Source organism: Chlorocebus sabaeus, chromosome X (assembly GCF_047675955.1).
Source record: "Chlorocebus sabaeus isolate Y175 chromosome X, mChlSab1.0.hap1, whole genome shotgun sequence".
Lineage (NCBI taxonomy): Eukaryota > Metazoa > Chordata > Mammalia > Primates > Cercopithecidae > Chlorocebus > Chlorocebus sabaeus.
In genome coordinates, this window is record NC_132933.1 from 130770498 (window position 1) to 130795331 (window position 24834).

General features: G+C 39.7%; 1 protein-coding gene across 1 annotated transcript in view; it reads right to left on the reverse strand.

Annotated features, from left to right (window-relative positions):
* PHEX (phosphate regulating endopeptidase X-linked) overlaps nucleotides 1-24834 on the reverse strand; it is a 224096-nt gene that overhangs the window by 165239 nt on the left and 34023 nt on the right. The window contains exons 4-5 of the mRNA XM_007991285.3: nucleotides 13745-13831; nucleotides 12510-12736 (exon numbers count right to left, since the gene is read on the reverse strand). Coding sequence (XP_007989476.1) covers nucleotides 12510-12736; nucleotides 13745-13831 — 314 coding nt within the window. The remainder of the gene's footprint in view (nucleotides 1-12509; nucleotides 12737-13744; nucleotides 13832-24834) is intronic.

Genomic DNA, 24834 nt, shown 5'->3' on the forward strand with positions numbered 1-24834 from the left:
AAGGAGAAACAAAAGCCAGATAATTGATGTGACTTTCCCAAGGTAACATGATTGGGCAGAGCTCAGACTAAAATCATTGTCCCCTATCACCAGATCCAGTATTTTTCTCATTGCAGTATTTCGCAAAATGCCAATCTGGATGGAGATGATTAACCAGACTTTTCCAACTCCTTATCTCTAAAATAACATATGGTATTGAATTTTTTTTATTTGAATGGAATCAAGTAATAATTTTGTTTTGAGAAACCTTTGCAAATGTTAGAACCCTCTCTGGAAAGTTTAGGATAAGTGATAAAAACACAAATGATAACCAGACAACTAAATAAGTAGAATTATGGTGATAGAAAAGTATAGTATAAATTCTTGATTAAAACTTTCAGCACCTTAGGCTGGTGTGGTGGCTCACACCTGCAATCCCAGCACTTTGGGAGGCCAAGGCGGGTGGGTCACTTGAGGTCAGGAGTTCGAGACCAGGCTGGCCAACATGGTGAAACCCTGTCTCTACTAAAAATACAAAAATTAGCCAGATGTGGTGGCGTGTGGCTGTAATCCCAGTTACTCGGGAGGCTGAGGCAGGAGAATTGCTTGAACCCGGGAGGTGGTGGCTGCAGTGAGCCGAGATTGCACCACTACACTCCAGCCTGGGCAACAGAGCAAAACTCTGTCTCAGAAAAAAACAATCCAAAAAAACCCAACTTTCAGCACCTTAAAGGTAAAGAAAAGAAAGAAGACAGTCTTTTCAAAGAGTGTGCTAGAAAAACTGGACATCCAGGCCTTGTGTGGTGATTCACACCCACAATCCCAGCACTTTGGGAGGCCAATGCAGGCAGATCATTTGAGACCAGGAGTTCAAGGTCAGCCTGGCCAACATGGTGAAACCCAGTCTCTACTAAAAATACAAAAATGAGCCAGGCGTGCTGGCACACACCTGTAATTCTAGCTACTTGGGAAGCTGAAGCAGGAGAATCACTTGAACCCAGGAGATGGAGGTCGTAGCAAGCTGGGATGGCGCCACTGCACTCCAGCCTGGTGATAGAGTGTGACTCCATCTCAGAGACAGAGTGTGACTCCATCTCAGAGAAAGAAAAGAAAAACTGGACATCATAAGCAAAAAGAAAATAAACTTTTACCCATACCTCACACCTTATTCAAAAATTAACTGAAAATGAATCATAGCCCTAAATGTAAAACCCAAAACTATAAAACTTCTGGAAAAAAATATTGGGAAAAATTTTTGTTACTAGGAGTTAGACAAAGAGTTTTTAGACATGACAATAAAATCACAATCCTTAAAAGCAAAAATTAATAAATTAGACTTTATCAACATTGAACAAATTTGCTCTTGAAAGAAATTTAGGCCGGGCGCGGTGGCTCATGCCTGTAATCCCAGCACTTTGGGAGGCCGAGGCGGGCGGATCACGAGGTCAGGAGATCAAGACCATCCTGGCTAACACGGTGAAACTGCGTCTCTACTAAAAATACAAAAATTAGCCGGGTGTGTTGGCGGGCGCCTGTAGTCCCAGCTACTCGGGAGGCTGAGGCGGGAGAATGGCGTGAACCTGGGAGGCGGAGCTTGCAGTGAGCCGAGATTGCGCCACTGCACTCCAGCCTGGGGGACAAAGCGAGACTCCGTCTCAAGAAAAACAAAAAAAGAAACTTAACAGAATAAAAAGACAAGCTACAGAATGGGGAAAATATCTGAAAATCACATATATGACAAAGGATATGTATCTAGAATACATAAAGATTCCTCAAAACTCAACCATAAGAAAAGAAACAACTCAATTTAAAATTGAGCAAATGATTCTAACAGACACTTCATCGAAGAACATATGAAAATAGAAAATAAGCACATGAAAATATGCCCAACATCATTAGTCATTAGGAAAATGTAAATTAAACCTGCAATAAAACACTACTATAGATCTGTTAAAATGGAAAAAAAAAAATCTGACAACTGCTGGTGGGGATGTGGAAAAGTTGAATCACTCATGTATTGCTGGTAAGAATGCAAAATGGCACAGCCACTTTGGAAGGAAACCAATTTTACAGTTTATTATAAAGTTCAACATACATTTACATAAGAGCCAGCAATCCTACTTCTAGGTATTTATCCAGGAAAAAAATTTAAAAGTCACACAAAAACTTGTATGTAATTTTATTCATAATCACCCAAAACTGGAAACAACTCAAATGTCCTCCAACTCATGAAAGTATAAACTGTGGTATACAATGGAATACTACTCAACAATAAAAGAGAATGAACTGATACAACATGGGTGAATTTTACTTAACATCCTGAAAAAGCCAAACTTTACAGGAACAAGGAACAAAGTGATGGCTGACAGGGTTTAGGCATGAGGAGAAGGTCTGACTTAGCAAAGAGATAACATGAGGTATTTGGGGATGGATGATGGGACTATTCTATTTCTTGATTACAGTGGTGGTTACATGACTCTCTGCATTTGTCAAAACAGATAGGTACATCACAAAAAATGAATTTATGTAAATTTTAAGATACTTTAAAAACATTTCCAGCACCTTCTCTAAATCTATGGTTTGTTCTTTCTTGAGTATCAGCAACTGACTAAAGATAAACAAAATGAATCTCAAGAAGAGTAGATTTTTCCAAATTAAATCTCTAATTCACACATTAAACATTAAGCCAAAATAAGAAACAAAATCTAAATAACAAATTAAAAATTAGTAGTATCTGAATAAAAACTGAATCCTACATGCCCATACCATTAGTTTATATGACTTTAAATTGTTTTGATCCATCTCCTCCAACTTCTTTTTCATCTTACTATAATCTTAAATATTTTATTCTTAAATACATAAATTTGTATAAGATTATAGTTTTCCATGAAACTGCCCTTAATATACAACAAATTTTACAAAGGCCACATTAAGAATTAGTGATATTACAAAAAATTCCAGGAAAAACATAACTCTTGTTTCAAGGGAAAAAAGGCACTTTCAAAACATCCATCTTGTCTGTGTATACTGCTAAAATCCTCTAATTATTTTGTTCAGCCCTCTCTAATTGGCCTGAAACAATGAAGTCACAATTCTTCCTGGCTTTGTCCTATTGCAATTCCCAATGTGCCACTATTTCTTCCAAAAATTAAGCAAGCCATGATCATGAAACACAATATTATGATTAAGACACTTTGGCTTTCCATTAAATTCGGACCACGTGAAGAATCTTTTGAGCTTGAGTCTCATAGGAAAAGAAACTGTGTAGATACTATCAAGAAAGCCAAAGTTTCTCTCTCATGAAATAAAGTTAAATCCACTTATTGTGAAAGTTTAGATAATTCAAGTGAGGTTACCAGACCTTTTATAAACTTTCAGATTGTTATGGTTTCTAGGGAACATTTTAAACACACCAACCAACAAATTGAATAAGGTCAGTCAAATAAATCTCATTAGAAACATACAAACTGTTGAGGCAAAAGACTTTCTCATGAAGCCATCAGGACACTGTTATTTGAGATTTTTTAAATCCTTGCATTTACAACTGATCTGAATACTGTAAACAAAAAATAAAATATGTTTTTTAAGGAAATCCAACACATTTAACTGAAAAATATAAATGTTTTCTCCAATTACAACTGGCATTCCAGTGATAATAAATCTCAAGTTAGAAGACAAAGTAGTAATACAAGAAGAAAGAGCTTACAAATTATGAGGTAGGAAATGGAGTATGGACTTCAGGTTTCAAAACGGTGGTGGAGACAGAACCTGGCTTCCCTCCCCACCCCAACATATACACAGGAAACTAAAAACAAATATACAGCACTAAGATTCTCATCAGCATTATCCCAGAACTCAAATATAAGGATGAATCAGTTGCTGAGGCCACAGAGAAGTGAAAAAGCTCTAAGCAAAGGAGAATCAAATTTCTCTATGATGCCCTTCCAACCAATCTGTCCAGCAATAAACATGCAGAAATTTTCCCTGAGTCATAGTTTCTACACTGGAAAAACTGAGATCAAGGTGGACAACCAGCTTCCCGACCATCTTGGGTTCTTTAACAGAAGACCTGCCCATACCTTAACCCACAGAAGGCATCATGAATGCCTGAAGGGAGATATATTCCTAAAGACAGCAAGAGACAAAGAGGGGAGATGGGACTACCATACCCAGCCCTGGAAACTCTGCTCCATAACTTGGTCAAAGGAGATACCAAATCAGAGTGGCTATTCAGCAGCATTATGCTAGAGGAGGTTCATTCCACAGGTCACCTGTACACCAACCGCCAACCAGCTTTTCCACACTGCCAGGATATCCTCTTTAGGATCTCCCCTATATCTGGGCTGGGAGTGCTCTGATCTTTGGCTAGAGTCAAAGCAAACGTAGGTTTAAGGTGCCATTTAGTGCCAGAAAAACAGGCAAGGACCTAGTGGAGACATAGCAATATATTGCCTATCTCAATTATAAATACCTATGCATCTAACACTGGAGCACCTAAGTATATAAAGCAAACATTAATAGATCTAAAGGGAGAAGGAGACTGCAATACAATGATAGGGAACTTCAACATTCCATTCTCACTAATGGACAGACCATCTAGACAATCAACAAAGAAACATCAGCATTTCACCCAATTGCTGCAGAATACGTATTCTTTTTATCACCATATGGAACATTCTCCAGAATAGATCATATTTTAAGCCACAAAATAAGTCTCCACAAATTCAAAGCAGTAGAAATCATATCAGTTATCTTTTCTGACCACAATGGAACTAAAAATCAATAATAAGCGGAAACTTGGAAAATACACAAACACATGGAATTTTTTTTTTTTTTTTTTTGAGATGGAGTCTTGCTTTGTTGCCCAGGCTGGAGTGCAGTGGCATGATCTCCATTCACTGCAACCTCCACCTCCCAGGTTCAAGCAATTGTCCCACCTCAGCCTCCCGAGTAGCTGGGATTACAGGTGCCTGCCACCATGCCTGGCTAATTTTTGTATTTTTAGTAGAAACAGAGTTTCATCATGTTGGTCAGGCTGGTCCCGAACTCCTGACCTCAGGTGGTCCACCCGCCTCGACCTCCCAAAGTGCTGGGATTATAGGCATGAGCCATCATGCCTGGCCAAATACGTGGAAATTCAACAATATGCTCCTGAATGACCAATAGGTCTATGAAAAAAATAAAAAAGAAATTGAAAAATTTCTTTAGGCAAATGAAAATGAAAATACAACAAATTAAAATCTATGAAATACAGCCAAAGGAGTACTGAAAAGGAATTTTATAGCAATAAAAGCCTACATCAAAAAGGTTGAAACACTTCAAATAAAGATTCACAAACAATCTAATGATACAACTCAAGGAACTAGAAAAATAAGAACAAACCAAACCCCAAATTAGCAGACAGAAAGAGATAAAGATTAGAACAGAAATAAATGAAATTTAGACTATAAAAACACACACAAAAAAAATCAATGAAACAAATTTGGTGTTTGTTTGTTTTTTTTTTTTTGAAAATCAACAAACCTTTAGCTAGACTAAGAATAAAAGAGAAAAGACACAAATAAATTAAATCAGAAATGAAAAAGAAGACATAACAACTGAGACCACAGAAATACGAAGAATTATAGAGACTATCATGAACAAATATATGCCAACGAAGTGGAACACCTAGAAGAAATGAATAAATTCCTGGACATATGCAACCTACCAACATTGAACCATGAAGAAGTAGAAAACCTCAACAAATACCTAGTAACAAGATTGAAGCCATAACAAAAGGTCTCCCATCAAAGAAAAGCCCAGGACTTGATGTCTTCACTACTAAATTCTACAAAACATTTAAAGAAGTAATACAAATTCTACTCAAACTCTTCAAAAAAAAAGAAAAAACTGAAGAGAAGGGAATACTTCCAAACTCATTCTATGAGTCCAGCATTACCCTGATACCAAAACTGCACAAGAACACAAGGAGAAAAGAAAACTACCGGCCAATATGACTTAGGAACATAGATGCAAAAATTATCAGCAAAATACTAGCTAACCTAATTCAACAATACATGAAAAAGATCATTCACTATGATTGAGTGAGATTAATCTAGGGATGCAAGGATAGTTCAACATACACAAATCAATAGACATGACATGCTGGGTGCAGTGGCATACACCTGTAGTACCAGCTACTCAGGAGGCCGAGGCTAGATGATCACTTGAACCCAAGTCCAGCCTGGGCAGCATAGTGAGATCCCTTCTCAAAAAAAAAATGGAAAATCCAAATGCAAGTAACTAAATATAAACACATCACATTAACAGAACCAAAAACAAAAATCACATAATCATTCTAATACATTCTGTAAAAGCATTCAGTAAAATTCAACATCCCTTTATGGCAAAAACCCTCAACAAACTGGGTACGAAAGGAACACACCTCAAAAAGTAAAAGAAGAAGTAAAAGAAGTCAAATTAGCCTTGTACACAGATAACATGATCTTATATTTGGATAAACCTAAAGGCTCTACCAAAAAACTATTAGAACTGATAAACAAATGTAGTAAAGTTGGAGTATACAAAATCAACATACAAAAAAACCAACAGCATTTATATACACTAAAAGCAAATAATCTGAAAAAGAAATCAATAAACAATATCATTTACAATATAAAACACCTAGGAATCTATTTAACCCATGGAATAAAAGATTCATGTAAAGAAAACTATAAAATGTTGATGAAAGAAGTTGAAAAGGACACAAAGAAAGGAAGGATATTCCATGCTTATGAATTAGTATAATATTGTTAAAATGACAATACCACTGAAAGCAATCTACAGATTCAACACAACCTCTATCAAAATACCATTGACATTCTTCACAAAAGAGAAAACAAATCCTCAATTTTATACGGAACCACGAAAGACCCCAAATAGCCAAAGCAATCCTGGGCAAAAAGAACAAAGCTGGAGGAATCACATTACCTGACTTCAAAATATAGTACAGGGCCTATGTCTGGAATGGTATTTCCTAGACTTTCTTCAAGGGTTTTCACAGTTTTAGGTTTTACATTTACATCTTTAATCCATCTTGAGTTGATTTCTGTATGTGATAAAAGTAAGGGGTCCAGTTTCAATCTTCTGCATAAGGCTAGCCAGTTATCCTGGCACCACAGTCCTTTACCCATGCTTGTTTTTGTAGACTTTATCAAAGATCAGATGGTTGTTGGTGTGCAGCTTTATTTCTGGGCTGTTTCCATCAATCTATGTGTCTGTAGTTGTACCAGCCACACTGTTTTGGTTACTACAGCCTTATACTATAGTTTGAAATCGGGTAATGTGATGGCTCTAGGTTTGTTCTTTTTGCTTAGAATTGCTTTGGCTATTCAGGTTCTGTTTTGATTCCATATGAATTTTAGAATAGCCTTTTTCTAATTATGTGAACAATGTCATTGGTAGTTCGATAGAAATAGCATTGAATCTGTAAATTGCTTTGGGCAAGATTTCATGATAAAGACGCCAAAAGCAATTGCAACAAAAACAAAAAATGACAAACGGGACTTAATTAAACCAAAGAGCTTCTGCACAGCAAAAGAAGCTATCAACAGAATAAACAGACAACCCACAGAATGGCAGAAAGTATTTGCCAACTATGCATCTGACAAAGGTCTAATATCCAGAATTTGCAAGGAACGTAAACAAATTTATAAGCAAAAACCAAACAACTCCATTAAAAAGTAGACAAAGGACATGAACAGACACTTTTCAAAAGAAGACATACTTGTGGCCAACAAGCATATGAAAAAAAGCTCACCATCACTTATCCGTAGAGGAACGCGAATCAAAGCCACAATGAGATACATCAGTATCTCACACCAGTCAGAATAGTTATTATTAAAAAGTCAAAAAATAATAGATGTTGGCATGGATGTAGGGAAAAGGGAATGCTTATACACTGCTGGTGGGAATGTAAATTAGTCCAGCCACTGTGGAAAGCAGTTTGGTGATTTCTGCAAAAACTTAAAACAGAACTATCATTTGACCCAGCAATCCCATTATTGGATATATTCCAGTTACCATGATTTGATTTTATGAATGTATAAGATTATCACATGTACCATGAAAATGTGTAGTTATGTATCAACAAAAAATAACAAGAATAAAATAAAATTATATGTTCTGTCAGTTCCTGGGAAAAAAGGAAAAAGAAAGAGAAAGAAACTTTTCCAATTTTCTTAGAGTTTCTCCTTGCTATTTTTTACGAGTTTTACTGAGAGCCAGAAAAATGCGGGCTGTTGAGAGATGATGCCTTTAAGTTGTTGTCTTCATTAACTAGTAAATACATACTGGGGCAACCCTGGCCTTTCAAATACTCTTTCAGGATCACATATACTCACGTCTTTTATTGTACCTTAAATCCTCATACTTACCATCTCCTGATATAGAATAAATCCAAACGTGTAGCAAGATAATGTTTTTGGTCACTAACTTCTATTGTTTTCTGTATTTTTGAAATCCCTTTATCTCATTTAAGCCTGTAGCAAACCCTGTGTCATTTCGCCAAAGGGGAGCTTTGCAGAAGTACGTTGTATAGATTGGAGCAATCCCTGCTGGCCAAATTGCATGTCTTTGGCATGGGGCTATATCTACCCCTTAGAAACAGTGCCTCTCTCTTCACCCAAAGGTACCATCTGCTCACCCAAAAGGATGCCCACAGTGCTGTGCCTGCCCAGAAGGCCATTCTCTTATTCCTGTGGGTTTGTGGGATTAGAAAAGCTAGGCACACCGAGGAAAATTGAATTTGATGGAAAAGGAAGCCTAAGGACATTGACAGAAGAGAGTTTCAGGTAAGAGGGATTTCTCCCAGAGCAGAAAGAGGATCTTTCAAGCAGCAAAAGAAGTCAAGGATTCTCATAAGCAGAGGAACTGATCAGTGTCCCCGAAGCATGGCAGGATGTGAGAAGGAATGGGAGTCACAGGACCTCAGCATCAGAGGGGCACACTTGAAGGGGCTACATGGTTCCAGAGTGGATTTCTTCTCAGAAACCAGATAACTGGTATTGGAGTTTCCCAGTACCCTAGGAGAAGACTGAGAAATGGGGCCACCAAGAGGGGAGGTAAATGCCTAGACTAAGGTTCAGTTTCCCACCAAAAGGTTGGGTGGGAGCTCAGAGTCAAAGATTAGGTCGAGTAAACAAAATGCCTATTCCTTGCACAACTGAGTTTGAGCTCTGAGAGGCCTATCAGGTACACAGGTCAAAGAAAAACATTCTCCAAATGGTCCTGACCAGTTGCTCAGTCATCCTTGAAAAGCAGGTTCGGAACCTTGTATCATGTGCTACTGTGGACCAGTATCTACCACGAAAACTGTCACAAAAGTCAATTCATTCGAATCTCAATGACAATTAAAAGTAAATTCTAATTCACTCTTCCGTACACATGGGAAAAGTGAGATCAGGGACGTGAAGTAATTTGCACGAGGATATTCAGTGAGTAAATCACAGAGCTAAACTGCGAACCTCAATCTTTTAAATACCAAAGCCTATTTTTTTTAACTATACCAGTAATTTTCTAACGATGTTCCATAAAACCTATAAGAGAGGGCTCCAAATGTTCATCCAATTAGATTTTGTCTTTTATAGTTTTAACTATTTTTAAATGAATAAAAAAGCAACACTTGCAAATTCTACAACTTTGGTAGGCACCAGTATGCTAATTTTTGTTATCAGGTTCATTGGGTTTCATGTAGCTCTCAGAATAAAGCTTCTCCTACCACCTCTAGATACATGCTCGAACTCTTGTAAATGTGTCATCAGGAAGACTATAGTTATATTATATCTGAGGGAAGGCAATTAGTTCAGATATGTGAATATTCAGTCATGTAAAATGGTACAAACAGGAACAGAACTTAACCAAATGTTTGCCACACTCAAATGCCAAACAACGTTAAATACCAGTTTGGAACAAGCTGCCATCTTGGCAAAAGAGAGCAATAATAAGTACATGGGTGCCTCCTTACATTTGGAAAGTATTCTATCATTGACATTTTAGCGTTTCTAGGATGTTTAATTGAATATTAAGTATACAAGGCAAGCTATTAAAAACTGGTTACCATGTTTCTCTATTCCTCATATTTTCTGTAAGCTCGTATTAAAACTAGAGGCTCAATTGTGGAGGCACAACAACATCACTGGTGATAGTGTGCACTTCCAACTGATACCAGGAGGCACACAATATCCAGTTGCCCCACTTTTAGCGACGCTATCATTGATATTAGGGTACAGGTGATATCGGTCTGCTCTATCATGAATTTCCCAATCAACCATTTACCTAATAGTTTTAAGCAGCCATTGATGATAATTACCTAGATCCATCCTTTCATTAGGCATTTTTTTTTAAATAGATAGCTTCCTATTATTTATTCTGCATTTTTAAGCTGTGATTCTCCTGTAAACAAGAACTTTTGTCAGCTATTAGATTACCCTGAAAACAGTCAAATTCAGAAGGTAAGACAGTTTACAGGAAAAATACTCCAGTTTCTTCAACAAATAAATGTGGTTTAAAAAACAAAAATAGGGGGATCCCTTGTGGAGTAAAACAGACATATCAACTAAGTTCACCTGTGAGTCTTATTTGGAGATTGAATCAAAGACCAACTGTTTTGTTTTTTTAAGGACATATTTAAGACAATCAGAAAAGTTGAAAATTAACTAGTTATTAGCTGTTAATTATGGAATTATGATTATCTTTTTGGTTGTGATAATAGTCCTTTCCGCTAGCTAAGCACTGAAGTATTTACTATGCAATGATATATTTTTAATTTGCTATAAAACGTTCTAGCCACCTCCCAAAAAAGGAGGGGTCTAGATTAAAACATAACCGCAGAAAGAAACATAACAGCAGAAAGTTGAGAGTTGTTGAAGTTGGGTTGATGGATACATGGGAGTTTATTATTCTATTCTTTAATTTTGTATCACATTTTGATAATAAAAACTTTAAAGAAATAAATTCAATTGAATAGATCCAGAAATAGGTAAAAAGATAATAAAATGGCTACCATTTGCAATCATTCATCTGTGTGTGAATCAAGATCTTCTATCACTCAGTAGAACGCATAAACTTAAACTCAAGTTTGGAAAACAGCCTTCAGTTTACTTCAAAACACCACTTAAGGTATTTGAAAGAACATCATAATAGTTCTGGAATTGATAATGATAGTCTTAAAACCTAGTTTCAAAAAATGAGTGATATATCAACACAGTACAGAGATCAGATGGGTTATCATCATCGTGTCTTACATAGCACATCTTATCCTGATAGCATTAGAAAATGGCTCATTTCATCACCAAACATAGAAACACAATTGCCTCTAGAACTCAGAATTTCCTCCTGAGTAGAGGGGAGTCCTTTCAATGACCCAAGATTTTTACTGAGAATTCCATTGTCTAACCTAGAGGTGAGAAAACTGCAGCCAATGGGCCAGCCCACCACACAGCCATACCTTTGTTGTCCACAGTTGCTTTCCCAGACACAATGGCAGAATTAAGTAGTTGCAACAGAGACCAGATGGCCTGCAAACCCTAAAATATGTATTATCTGGCCCTTTACCCAAAAAATGTGCCAATCTCTGGTCTAAATCAAAAGATGAACTTTAAGATTTGGATTTTAGAAGGTTAAAATACATGAGATGAGGGCAATACCTGTCTAAAATTTGAATATCAATATTTCATTAATATTTTCTGATTTGACTAAGGACAGAATTGGGGAGAAAATCAGTCATGCAATAATATTTTCATTATCAGTCAAAGTAACTGTGGAAGTAAAACAAAATAAAACCGAGCAGGATCAAAGCACAAAACTATTTGACGAATGTTATTTGAATTCTTGCATAGCTCTTTCATTGGTGAGTCTGTAGCTGTTGGTAGTTTTTGGACAGGCTCCTGATTTTACCAATGTGCTCTGCCTCAGGGTATGTCCATGTGGCCCATTGCTTTATGGAAGACATGGTTAGTCTTCCAACAGAAAATGCAAGCAAGCACTTGGAACAGAACAAGTTTTGCTGCATCTTTGAAAAGGAGGGAGGAGAGATTCAGAGTGAATTTGATAACTAAAATTTAGGTGTGTGCACAAGAAAATGTTAGTGAAAGAGGAACAAAAAATCATGTCATGTGTTTTCTCCTGTCAAGAGAATGAGGAGGCAAGGACAAGAGCACGGCACAGAAAGTCTCTGCTAACAACAGGAGACCTGTAGTCCCCTTCCCACTAGAATTTAGGAACCTTAGACTTGCTCTGGGTAGGCATATGAGGGCCAGATCACAGATCACTTGAAACTAATTCACTAGTTTTCCAAAAGGCTTACGAAACTTGTGTGGTAATGGTATACATTCTGCAAATCCGGGAGAAGGGAATATTCTAGATTCTACTATTCCATAAAAATGTTTTATGTTATTATTTCACTAAGGCAGCATGAGTCTCTTTCCCCAGGATGGCACCCCAAAAGGCTAATTTAGGACTGAGCAAAGAAGATAAATAGGTCCTCATTATACCTTCAAGATATGTTCATTGGATGACTTGTCATCAGGGGACACATACAAACGGATGAACACAGAATTGCTGTATTGACCACGAAACGTTGCAAGCGTCTGCAGAAGGCTGAACTTTCTCTCTGACCAAACCCCTTCAGGGCCAATGTTAGATTCAAGCACGGGCCAGCGGAAAGGTGAATGCCGTAGGATGTGTAGCAGTGGCCTGGCATCTGCTTTTTCAATCGCTTCTGAAAGGGAGCAGATATGAAGAGAAAGTTAGAATTGCAAACTGGATCAACACACTAGAATTCAAGTGCATCTTCTCAAGACAAAATTCCCATAAGGCTCCAACTTAAAATTTCAGCCGTTAGGGAGTAGGTAAAAGAGGTGGGGTGAGATGAGCATAATCACAGAGACAGAACTACCTACAATCCACACTTCGATGTGACTGTCTACATCTAGTGTTCTTGCCAGGACAGCTGACCAGGGAAACTGCTGGATATTCACTACAATAAACATGGAGTCTCTACATGGAACCCAGTCAATGAATAATACTTGGTGGGACTAAGGTACAACCCTAACTAAAGGAATGCCTCAATAAAGCCAATCACTACCCAATGAAGAAGTGATGCTTCAGATTCCTGTCTTTTATTGCTCTTTTCTAGCTCACCACATGATACCCCAAATCCTAGACCAGTTGACACACTTCCCACAGGCACTGGCTTCATCCTGCAATGGCCTTGAGAAGGCAGACTAGGTAAAGTGACCAGTATCTGTTCTAATTCCAATCAGACCCAAGGTGTTGAGACAGGGCTAAGGACCCAACAAAGATGCCTGTTAGGCTGACACAGGAACCTGGCACGCCTAGGAATCGGGATTTCTCTAGGCTCTAGTAGGTGCACTCCCTCCCAGTCTCTTTCTCAAGCCAGACTTGGCCTGGCTTCTGGATTCTGGTTTCTGAATCAGATACAGTGGAGTTTGCCCTGCTGACTTTTTCTAAGTTTCTCAGGGAGTAAATGATACCCAAAGAATCCAACCCATATAAATAACATGATTTTCTCCACCAAGCCAGTAACAACATTAACTAAGATGGGACTAGTCAAAATCCAGTCTTTGACAATCATTCCTTTAACACTTTTAAACATTAATAGAATTCTTAGTAGTTCTCTTCTTCCTCAAACAATATATTAAAACATCAATAGAACTCTAAAGGATAGGTATGGTAAATATTTTATTTAGTTTTCTTCATCACTCACTCTCATTCATGCAGGATGAATAAAGGATTTTGGCTTTCTGTATGGCTTCCGTGTCCCGCCTTCTACTGATCGATTTCTCCAAAAGTTCTGGGAAGGTTAAGAAAGGATTCATTAGTATCCACCCACATGTGCTGCCAAGTTGGAAGTCATTTGATAATCACAATTCCAACCTCCAGAAAATTAAATATAAAGACAGACAACCCTGGAAAAGACGGATCTATCAAAGATATGCAGACAACAGAACAGATTCCAAGTTGCATGAGGTTCAAACAAAAACAGTTTTACATTCTCTTATCCAGGGCACTCTTAACTCAAAAGAAACAAAAAGTTCAATTTCCAACTGAGACTGGATCTTCTACAGGGGTCAATTTCTTCTGCCACCTACACAAAAGGAAACAGAATTTATTTGTTCAAAAATCAAAAATAACTGAATTCTGTCCCTTGTTCCTGGACCAAGTAATATTCTCAACGGAGCTAATTTCATCGGGGTTGTGTTTCTTGAGATTTCGCCACAGCCCAGTCTCTCAGGGAGGTCACCCGGAAGAAATTTCCCATTAGAAGTTTTATCCAATGTTGAATAAACATGCTGTGGACATGGAAGAAGTTCTTTAGACAGGAAATGGAGAGACAAGATTGGAAAATCTACCCGAATTGCCTGAAAACTTGCCCATTTACACATGCGAAGTCCTAGACATCTAAAAGAGTCCGTGTGTATACAACGGTTGCCAGTACAGACATAGGCCCAACTGGAAAATAATTTTCTATTTATAAAATCACTAATAATAATGTTTGAAGGTAGAAAATGATAGTTGTCACTATTTCATTAAATAAGGAAAGAAGAAAGCCAGGACTCAATGAAAACAACCGTCTCCCGAAAAAGAGAACCTTGAACATACTTGAGAGTATCAGTCTACCAACGTGAAGCCAAGATGAAAAATCCCTGTGGTGACTGCAGCACCAGGGCACTGCCTTCACCAAACTATGTCAAACTGCCTTGTCAAGGCATTTGGGGAAACAACCTAGCAGCCATCATAACCACAGTATAACAGATGTTCCTATGATACTCTGAATAGCTTCAAGACACAATGTACAGCACTAATTAAATTAATACATAATTATGTATCTCCTGAAGAGGAATCTTCCTTCTAAACTTCTAGTTTAAAAAAAAAAAAAATGCAACCCAGAGCTCCTGTCCAGTTTTTTAAAAATAAGCACCTATACCTAAAACGAGTCCATATAACTAGATAGATTCCAGTGAAATAAATTAAATTGGGTTGGATGTATTTTCAATTATTTCAGATTGTTTGGTGTTTCTTTCTTGTGTATCATCATAATAATAAAATCAAGATAACTCGCCCCAAGGATTTTTTTTTTTTTTTTTTTTTTTTTTTTGAGACAGAGTCTCACTCTGTCGCCCAGGCTGGAGTGCAGTGGCATGATCTCAGCTCACTGCAGCCTCCACCTCACGGGTTCAAGCAATTCTCCTGTCTCAGCCTCCCGAGTAGCTGGGATTACAGGCGCACACCACCACACTCAGCTAATTTTCTGTATTTTTAGTAGAGATGGAGTTTCACCATGTTGGCCAGGCTGGTCTCAAATGCCTGACCTCAGGTGATCCGACTACCTTGGCCTCCCAAAGTGCTGGGATTACTGGCGTGAGCCGCCGCACCAGGTTCCCAAGGATTTTTTAAAGGAGACTTTTTTTTAATAGACAAAAAGATCTAAAGCCATATCCACATATATTTCCATTCAAATCGGCTCCTGTGCCCTTCCACTATATTGCTTACACAGTCATTAGACTGTTTGGGAAACATACTTAGAAGTAAATAATCCAAATTTCATTTAGGGTTGTGATGATGTTCTGATGCTACAAACACTCCACGGGCTAAAAAGCATGAATGCCCTAAGGGCCAAACAAGCCACAAGAGCAAAAAGAACTAAAAGCATGAAACATTTACCTGTGTCTGCTCCCAAGGCGTGCTATCTATCACAAGGAGGGAAAAAGAGGACCAGCATATGCTAAATAGGGCAATCGCAAAACACTAGCCATGCACGAGTATCAATAATTCGTATATGTCAAAATTCTGGTTTCTGTACCAGAATTTGGCTTTTAAAACAGATTCGGCTATCACAAGTTCCTTGGCATACCCTTTTCCTTCTCTTCTTTCCTTCTCTCTGAGCCCAGGCAGACGGGAGAGCATTGATATGCAGACAGCGATGTGGCAATCAGTTGACAACATCCATTTTACGTATCTCTGCATGTGAATTAGCAGTAAGAAGAACAAAATGTAGCCTGGAGAGTTAATGAGTAGAAAACAAAGCCTGCCTACCACAGGTAATTACTCAAGTTATTAAAATATCCCCAAAGCATTGAGAAAGGCTCATGGGCCACCCATACAGGGGCATTCCAATCATAGCCTGTGTTGTTTCTTGGAGGATTTCTCAATCCCCAACCCACCCTACCCAGGTATTTCTTACCACCTTACAACCGCAAAGGACAACTGCAGTTCGTAAAACTGGAGGCCAGGCACGGTGGCTCATGCCTGTAATTCCAACACTTCGGGAGGCCGAGGCGGGCAGATCACGAGGTCAGGAGTTTGAGACAAGCCTGGACAATATGGTGAAACCCCGCCTCTAGTAATAATACCAAAATTAGCTGGGCATGGAGGCGCACACCTGTAGTCCCAGCTACTCGGGAGGTTGAGGCAGGAGAATTGCTTGAACCCGAGAGGTAGAGGTTGCAGTGAGTCAAGATCTCGCCACTGCACTCCAGCCTGGGTGACAGAGTGAGACTGTATTGCAAAAAAATAAAATAAAATAAAAATACTATAGCACAGCAAACCTCAGACTTTAAAATTGGTTTGAGAAGTTCTTCTGATCATCAAATTTGAAAATTAAGTATGTTTCTTCTCACTATGCTCCATCAAATAAAAAAAAATTTTTTTTAAAGGCAACATAATAGACATGTGGGAGGGGGGTGCTTTGGAATCACACAGACATGGGTTCCAGCTGCAGCTTGCTGCAACTTGCTAGCTGGAATTCTAGCGAGTTATTTAATCTCTCTAAGCCCCAGTTCCTTAATCTGTAAAGTCAAATAATAAGAGTACATGCTTCCCAGGATTGTGCTGAGGATTTAAAATTTTTAATGCACAGAAAGCCCCCATCTCGGTGCCTGGGCACATGATAACGGGGATCAATAAGTGGTGACTTAAACAGGATTACAGGCAGAATTAGCCCTATACAAAACTGTCAAGTAATCAAGCTTGTTTCCAGTGCTTCCTCCATAATTGTTTTTGTTCTCCTGCTTGCTTCTCAGGATATTGGTGGCCAAAGGACTTACGCTAACCTAAGACACTGCCAGGCTGTGCGTAGGACTATTTCACAAACTGGACCTGCTCTAGCCACCTTGCAAAGCCCTATGCTCTCAACATTTCCTCTGCTTCTATAGTAGAGGCAGTTCTAAATGGGGAAACATATTTTGCAATCAGTGTTAACCTCCAAAAATATTTTGCTCACATTCTTCATCCTGGACAACAAAGCATTTTTTTTTATGTAAACTTTTTCAATGAAAGTACAGAAAAGTACACAAATAATACAACATACAGAAAAGTACACAGATCATAATGTGAAGAATGTTCACAAAGTTAACATGCTCAAGTAACCAGCATTATTAATTACTGGAACCCCAGAAGCCCCTTGTGCTCCCTTCCAATCACTACCCCCAACCAAGAAAACTAACATCCTCTATGGTAAGATACTTATTCAAGTCTATATCACATATTTATAGAGCAATCTACCTTTTTGTTATTGTTTTGTAGAAGCGTTTTCTATATTCTACATACAAGTCCTTTTTGAATATATTATAAAATATCCCCTATTACATAGACTTCATTTTTAATGGTATCTTGTAATAAACTGAAATCATTTAATTTAGTTCAGCTTGTCCATTTTTCTTCTCCATGGTTACCACATGTAACCATGTCCTGTTCAAGAAATCTCTGCCTATCCCAAACTCAGAAGACAGTTTACATTTTCTTTTCTTTTTCTTTTCTTTTTTTTTTTTTTTGAGATGGATTCTTGCTCTGTCGCCCAGGCTGGAGTGCAGTGGCTCGATCTCAGCTCACTGCAATCTCCACCTCCCAGGTTCACGAGATTCTCCTGCCTCAGTCTCCCAAGTAGCTGGGATTACAGACATGTGCCACCATACCCGGCCATTTTTTGTTTTTTTGTTTTTGTTTGTTTGTTTTGAGACGGAGCCTCGTTCTGTCGCCAGGTTGGAGTACAGTGGCACGATCTTGGCTCACTGCAACCTCCGCCTCCCGGGTTCAAGCGATTCTCCTGCCTCAGCCTCCCGAGTAGCTGGGACTACAGGCATGCGCCACCATGCCTGGCTAATTTTTTGTATTATTAGTAGAGGTGGGGTTTCACCATGTTAGCCAGGCTGGTCTCGAACTCCTGACTTCAGGTGATCCACCTGCCTCAGCCTCCCAAACTGCTGGGATTACAGGCATGAGCCACCACGCCCAGCCTGTATTTTTAGTAGAGATGGGGTTTCACCATGTTGGTCAGGCTGGTCTCAAACTCCTGACCTCCGGTGATCCACCCACCTCGTCCTCCCAAAGTGCTGGGATTACAGGCATGAGCCACCGCGCCCAGTGATAGTTTACGTTTTCTTCTAAAATCTTTATTGTTTCACATTTAGATTACAGTCCATCTAAAATTTGTTTTTGACCACGGTGTGGACAACCATGCCTTTGTAACACAAGCCTAGTCTCAAAGGGGATGAAACATGTGAGAATTTTAATAATAAAGATATTTTTGGTCATTGGGCCTCAAATAGTATCACCAAGAAATACTGTTGGTATGAAACACTGGCATTAACAACGGCTATACTCCATTAGATTGAATACTCTTTCGGGCAGGGGCTGGGTCACATTCATGTTTGAACACCCAGGACCCAGAGAGTTTGGCATGGTTGGTGCTTAGTTAATGTTCGCTGAGTTGAAATCCTGACAAGGAAAGTCTTAGAGAGACTTTCATCCAGTTGAAAAAGAACTATGAGGCCGGGCGCGGTGGCTCAAGCCTGTAATCCCAGCACTTTGGGAGGCCGAGACGGGTGGATCACGAGGTCAGGAGATCGAGACCATCCTGGCTAACACGGTGAAATCCCGTCTCTACTAAAAAATACAAAAAAAAAACCTAGCCGGGCAAGGTGGCGGGCGCCTGTAGTCCCAGCTACTTGGGAGGCTGAGGCAGGAGAATGGCGTAAACCCGGGAGGCGGAGCTTGCAGTGAGCTGAGATCCGACCACTGCACTCCAGCCTGGGCGACAGAGCGAGACTCCGTCTCAAAAAAAAAAAAAGAAAAGAAAAAATAATAAAAAAAAAGAACTATGAGAAAGAAGCTGGACTACTTTTTATTATTTCTTTTTACAATCAGCAATGCCCTGATCATACTAACACCACAATCTCTTTTTTTCACATCTCAGTCCCTATATCATACAATGCAATCCAAGACTTCATTCATCTGTTTTCATGAATGCCAGTTTTAAGGGTACCTAAGTTTTATTTTCATCAACTGTCTCAGCTTTATCATCCATTCCCAATGCCCTGCTCTTCTATACTGGGGAGAAAAAAATACTTAGTTATGCTCGGAAGCTGAAGGAGGACTATCAATCCTCACTCAATTCAATTCTGCTGCTCAGACAGGACATTTATTGAGTGCTCTAGAATACAAAAAGGAAATTCCAAAGGAAGGATGAGGCCTTTGAGGATTTTATAGTACCCTGCTTAGTCAAGAGTTCATAACAGCCATCTGGAGCTCAGGCCAATCATTTAAAGTTTCTACAATATCTAAGACATATCCACCGAATACATTTCTCAAAAACTCCACATATGCAGTTTTAGGTCTGTGAGCAACAACCTACCAAGAACCTTGATGTTGAGCTGACATTTGAATGAAGTGGCTCAGGAGCACAGGAACTCTTAAAAAGCACCCTCCTTTGTGTTCTTTCTCCTGACCCTACAATATTTCCATGTGCCTATTCTAAAAGGGGTCCTCTGGCTACTTGCTAAGAGACCAGTGAATCCCGGAGCCATTTGCTTGATTTGCTTAAAAGGTACTTTCAGAGACAGGGTCTTATGTGTCACCCAGACTGGAGAACAGGCATAATCACAGCTCACTGAAGCCTCAACCTCCTGGGCTCAAGTCATCCTCTCACCTCAACCTCCCAAGTAGCTAGGACTACAGGTGCACACCACCATGCCGTGGCTAATTGTTTTATTTTTATTTTTGTAGAGATGGGGTCTCGCTATATTGCCCAGGCTGGTCTTGAACTCCTGGCCTCAAGTGATCCTCCCAACTCAGCCTCCCATAGAACTGGGATTACAGGCATGAGCCCCTACACCTAGCCAGCAATTGCATTCTAAAATCTTCACATCAATGTCACCAAGGTAAATTCTCAATTTCGGGCAGATTACAGTAACATTTCTCTTTTGGAAATTAGAGGGAGTGCCCTCTGATTCTGGTGAAAGAAAGAACATGGAAAATTAAAACTCTGGAAAACCAAATCTATACTTTAAGCTTCCACATCTACATAATGAACAGGATGTTCTCTAGACCCACACTTTTAAAAAACTTATTATATCATGGCCTGCTTTCACCTTTGGTGGTACTTAAAAACTACCTTTGGATGGTCTACGGTTGAATGTTGCCTCTAATCCTACTATTTTTAGCCCTTGTTGATTTTCTAGGCTACAGATTTCAATTTGGTTTCCAGGCTCCTCAGTTTATTTACTATACTGAAAATTTTCATTTTTCTAACTCACACTGCGTGGGTATTAAAGGTATTAAACCCTTATGCAGTTACACCTGCAGACTCTGAATCAGCTTGCAAAGCTTGTTGTTATTCTCATTAAAAAATAAAATTCAAGTTAACTAAGTCATGGTCCGTGGATCCTGTAACTCTCATATACTTTCTCACGAATTGTGTGACGCTCAGCTTGGCGGTTCCTCAGCCCCACGGCCAGTCAAGCATGGGATTAACTGAATCTGTTTGACATACTGAAAAGCCAATAAGAGTTGATGTTTCTCATTCCTCTAGAAAACTCCCACCTAAATATAGGGATAGAAGCTGTCAGAATTATTTTCTCTGTTCATTTTTTATGATCATCTTATAAATGATAATTGTTGATTAAGCATCAGCTTAAGAAAAAGGTGCAGAGATGATTTTAAGGAGATTAATACCCTCTAAATCAATCTAAATCATGGGTTACCAAATAACACAAAAATGTCCCCTTTTAACACAAAAGACCTCTTTGTCCATAATGAAATTAATTATATAAAATTGCTAGATACTACAAAACTCTAACAGAAGGTAACTCTTTTATTATGTTCACTTATAAGTGAATTTGTAAGAATTATAATTATCAAGGTTATACTTCAAAATAATTTCAATTTTAGCATTATTCTTTGATAGCATAGCATTACAATGAATCTGCCAATCTGATGTTTTAACTCAATATAAATAGCTTTCCTATTTAGATATTTTGTATCTTAGCAGATCATTCCATGTAAGGTCTGTGCCAAACTTGAGGTTTAAAATAAATCTATCCTCAGTTTTTTCATATCACATTTTTACTACTAACTCTAATTATATATATTTTTTCTCCCTCCTATTTCTTTTGAGACAGTCTCACTCTGTCGCCCAAGCTGGAGTGCAGTGGCATGATCTCAGCTCACTGCAACCTGTGCCTCCCGGGTTCAAGCTATTCTTTGCTTCAACCTCATGAATAGCTGGGATTACAGGCACTTGCCACCACGCCCAGCTAATTTTTTTGTGTTTTTAGTAGAGTCGGGATTTCACCACATTGGCCAGGCTGGTCTCAAACTCCTGGCCTCAAGTGACCTGCCTGCCTTGGCCTCCCAAAGTGCTGGGGTTACAGATGTGAGCCACCACACCTGGCCTCTAACTCCTATTTTATCCATCTTAACGTTACAAGGAAAAAGCCGTGTGTGTTTATATACTCCCTGCAATGGTCCTTCCTGAACAATCCTAAGACATCCAAGGACCAGTAATGACAGTGTTCATTTTTTAAGCGCCAGATCTGTGCCAGGTGTATTATATTAATACACAACCTCAATTAACCTTCCCAGCAATCCTAAGAAACATATATCATAACTCCATTCTACAGGCAAGAAAACTGTAAGAACTTGTCCAAGGAGACTCAGTTAGTAAAGGTTAGAGCTTGGTTTTGGACTCAGGTCTCTGACTCCGGTTAATTCAACCATCAGATACCCAGAAAAATTCTGCAAGTTGCTTTCCTGTGGGAGTGGGCCCCCAGTGGCTAAACCAGAGGCAGCTATGCCCTCATGGAATTCTCTGACAGATCTCTCCACCATAACTGAAGGAAAGACCTTCCCTGGTTACATCATAACTTCTTTTTGCAGTGGTGGAATGACTTTGTGATGAGCCATCTACTCCTTTTGTCCTGTCACCCTATTTTTGACCAGGGACACAGATTCCTGAGGCACCTAACCAGAGGTAGGAGGCCTAGTGAGGTTAGAACAGAACAAAGTTAGCTGGTCCTCAAGGCTTGACCTCACATTTTGCTCTAGTCTAAGCCAGTGGTTTCTAAATTTGAGTGTACATTGGAAAAATCAAGAGACCTTGTTAGGCCAGGCGTGGTGGCTCATGCCTGTAATCCCAGCACTTTGGGAGGCAGAGGCAGGCGGATCACCTGAGGTCAGGAGTTCGATACCAGCCTGGCCAACATGGTAAAACCCCATCTCTACTAAAATTACAAAAAAAGAAAAAAAATTAGCTGGCCGTGGTGGTGGGTGCCTGTACTCCCAGCTACTCGGGAGGCTGGGCAGGAGAATCGCTTGAACCCGGAAGGTGGAGGTTGCAGTGATCCAAGACCGTGCCATTGCACTCCAGCTGGGTGACAAGAAAACTCCGTCTCAAAAATTTAAAAAAAAAAAAAAAAAGGGGGGGAGTTTGTTAAAATGCAAATGGCTGTGTTTTAACTTGAGTGTCTAATTCAGTAGGTCTGGGGTGGGGCCCAGGATTTTGCATTACTAACAAATTGCCAGGTAAAGTTGGTGCTGCAGGTCAGGGGAATACACTTTGAGAATCACTACTTTAAACCAACAGCACTCACCGGTCTTTCTTGATGCCTGCAATCCCAGGAAACATCACCAGCCCAGATTCCCACCTCTGCCATTCCTACCCTACCTCAAATCAAAAAAGGAACTTTTGGCCGGCGCGGTGGCTCACGCCTGTAATCCCAGCACTTTGGGAGGCCGAGGCGGGTGGATCACGAGGTCAAGAGATCGAGACCACGGTGAAACCCCGTCTCTATTAAAAATACAAAAAAAATTAGCCGGGTGCGGTGGCAGGCACCTGTAGTCCCAGCTACTCGGGAGGCTGAGGCAGGAGAATGGCGTGAACCCAGGAGGCAGAGCTTGCAGTGAGCCGAGATCACGCCACTGTACTCCAGCCTGGGCGACAGAGTGAGACTCCATCTCAAAAAAAAAAAAAAAAAAAAAAAAAAAAAAAGGAGCTTTTGTCCTGTCTTTACCGATTTCCTTACTCTGCAGCTCCATTTTAACTTGGTGTCAACATTCTTCAAGGAAGACACTAAACACTTTGTTTTGTTTTGGAAACACTCTCCTTGCATTGGCCCATTTAGGTCTAAGTTAATTCTCAGTTCTGCCAACCTCAGTTTAAAAAGTTCCTTTCTTAAACGTAAAATGCAATAGGAGTTTGATGTGAGGGTTGATTCACAGATTCAAGAGTGGAAAAAATATCAACAGTATGCCAGAAAGACTCTCAAAGTGAAAGAAATAATACCATACAGGGTATTTCTTTTTTTTCCCCCAAGACAGGGCCTCACTCTGTTGCCCGGGCTGGAGTGCAGTGATGCAGTCTCGGCTCACTGCAACCTCTGCCTCTTGGGCTCAAGAGATTCTCCTGCCTTTGCCTTCTGAGTAGCTGGGACCACAGGCATGTGCCCCAGTGCCTGGTTAATTTTTATTTTTAGTAAGGATGAGGTTTCGCCATGCTGCCCAGGCTGGTCTCGAACTCCTGGGCTCAAGCGATCCACCCACCTCAACCTCCCAACATGTTGGGATTACACGCATGAGCCACCATGCCCAGCCGGCTATCTATTTTCAATTCCAGTTTATACCACACCCTCAAGAGAGGAAGAGAGATAAACATCACATCCCTGAAATCCTAAAAAATCTAAGCTTCAGACAATTCCTCCCTCGTCTATGAAAGTGGCATCAAAACACTGTAAACATAGGTTTAAAAAGCCACTTCCCAACTAACCCCTGTTTTCACTCCCACCTTCTGTGAGGAGGTGAGAGAAGGAGGGGTTCTATTCCTGGCTGTTCAAACCACAATGTGTGGTCGAGGGAGACTACTCCTCCAGAACTGGGTTTCTGACAGTGAGAGATTAGGAGTAAGCCTTTCTTTCCTTCTCTATCCAGAATCATCTCCCCCAAAAGCGGGGAAGCAACAGCACCTTTGGCACAAGCAGTGAACCCAAAGGGGCAAAAGTGCTGGTAGAACGAGTGCTAACTACCATGCCCACCAGCAGCTGCCATGGCTTCCCTGGAGGATCTTGCCCCATGAGTGGGGGTGCTTGACAAAATACCTTCCTAAGTTCAAAGAAATCAAGGGCAACAAAGAAGCAGCAATGATCTTTCATGTTGACCTAAGGAGAAAATAGAAAAAAGGATAAACAATCATGCCTTGGTATTTCCTGTAACAAGGAAGTCAAACTCTACCTTGGTTTGGATATCAAGCTAGAAAACAGGTCAGTGTGATGGGGCTGGAAAAGCATGAATTGGTCACCATGTGTCGGCTACCTCCTCCAAGCCATTCTCCACAGACAGCAGCACGCTCTAGCAAAGCATATTGCTCATCGCATCCCTCGACATGACATTTACAAACACCTTCCCATTGCCCTAGGATAGAGTCTAAAATCTTTACATGGCCTAAAAAGCCTGTATGCTCTGCCCCCACCTTTCTCTTCAGTTTTGTCATTTATCCCTCTTCCCTTCCAACTCAGAGCTCCAATCACA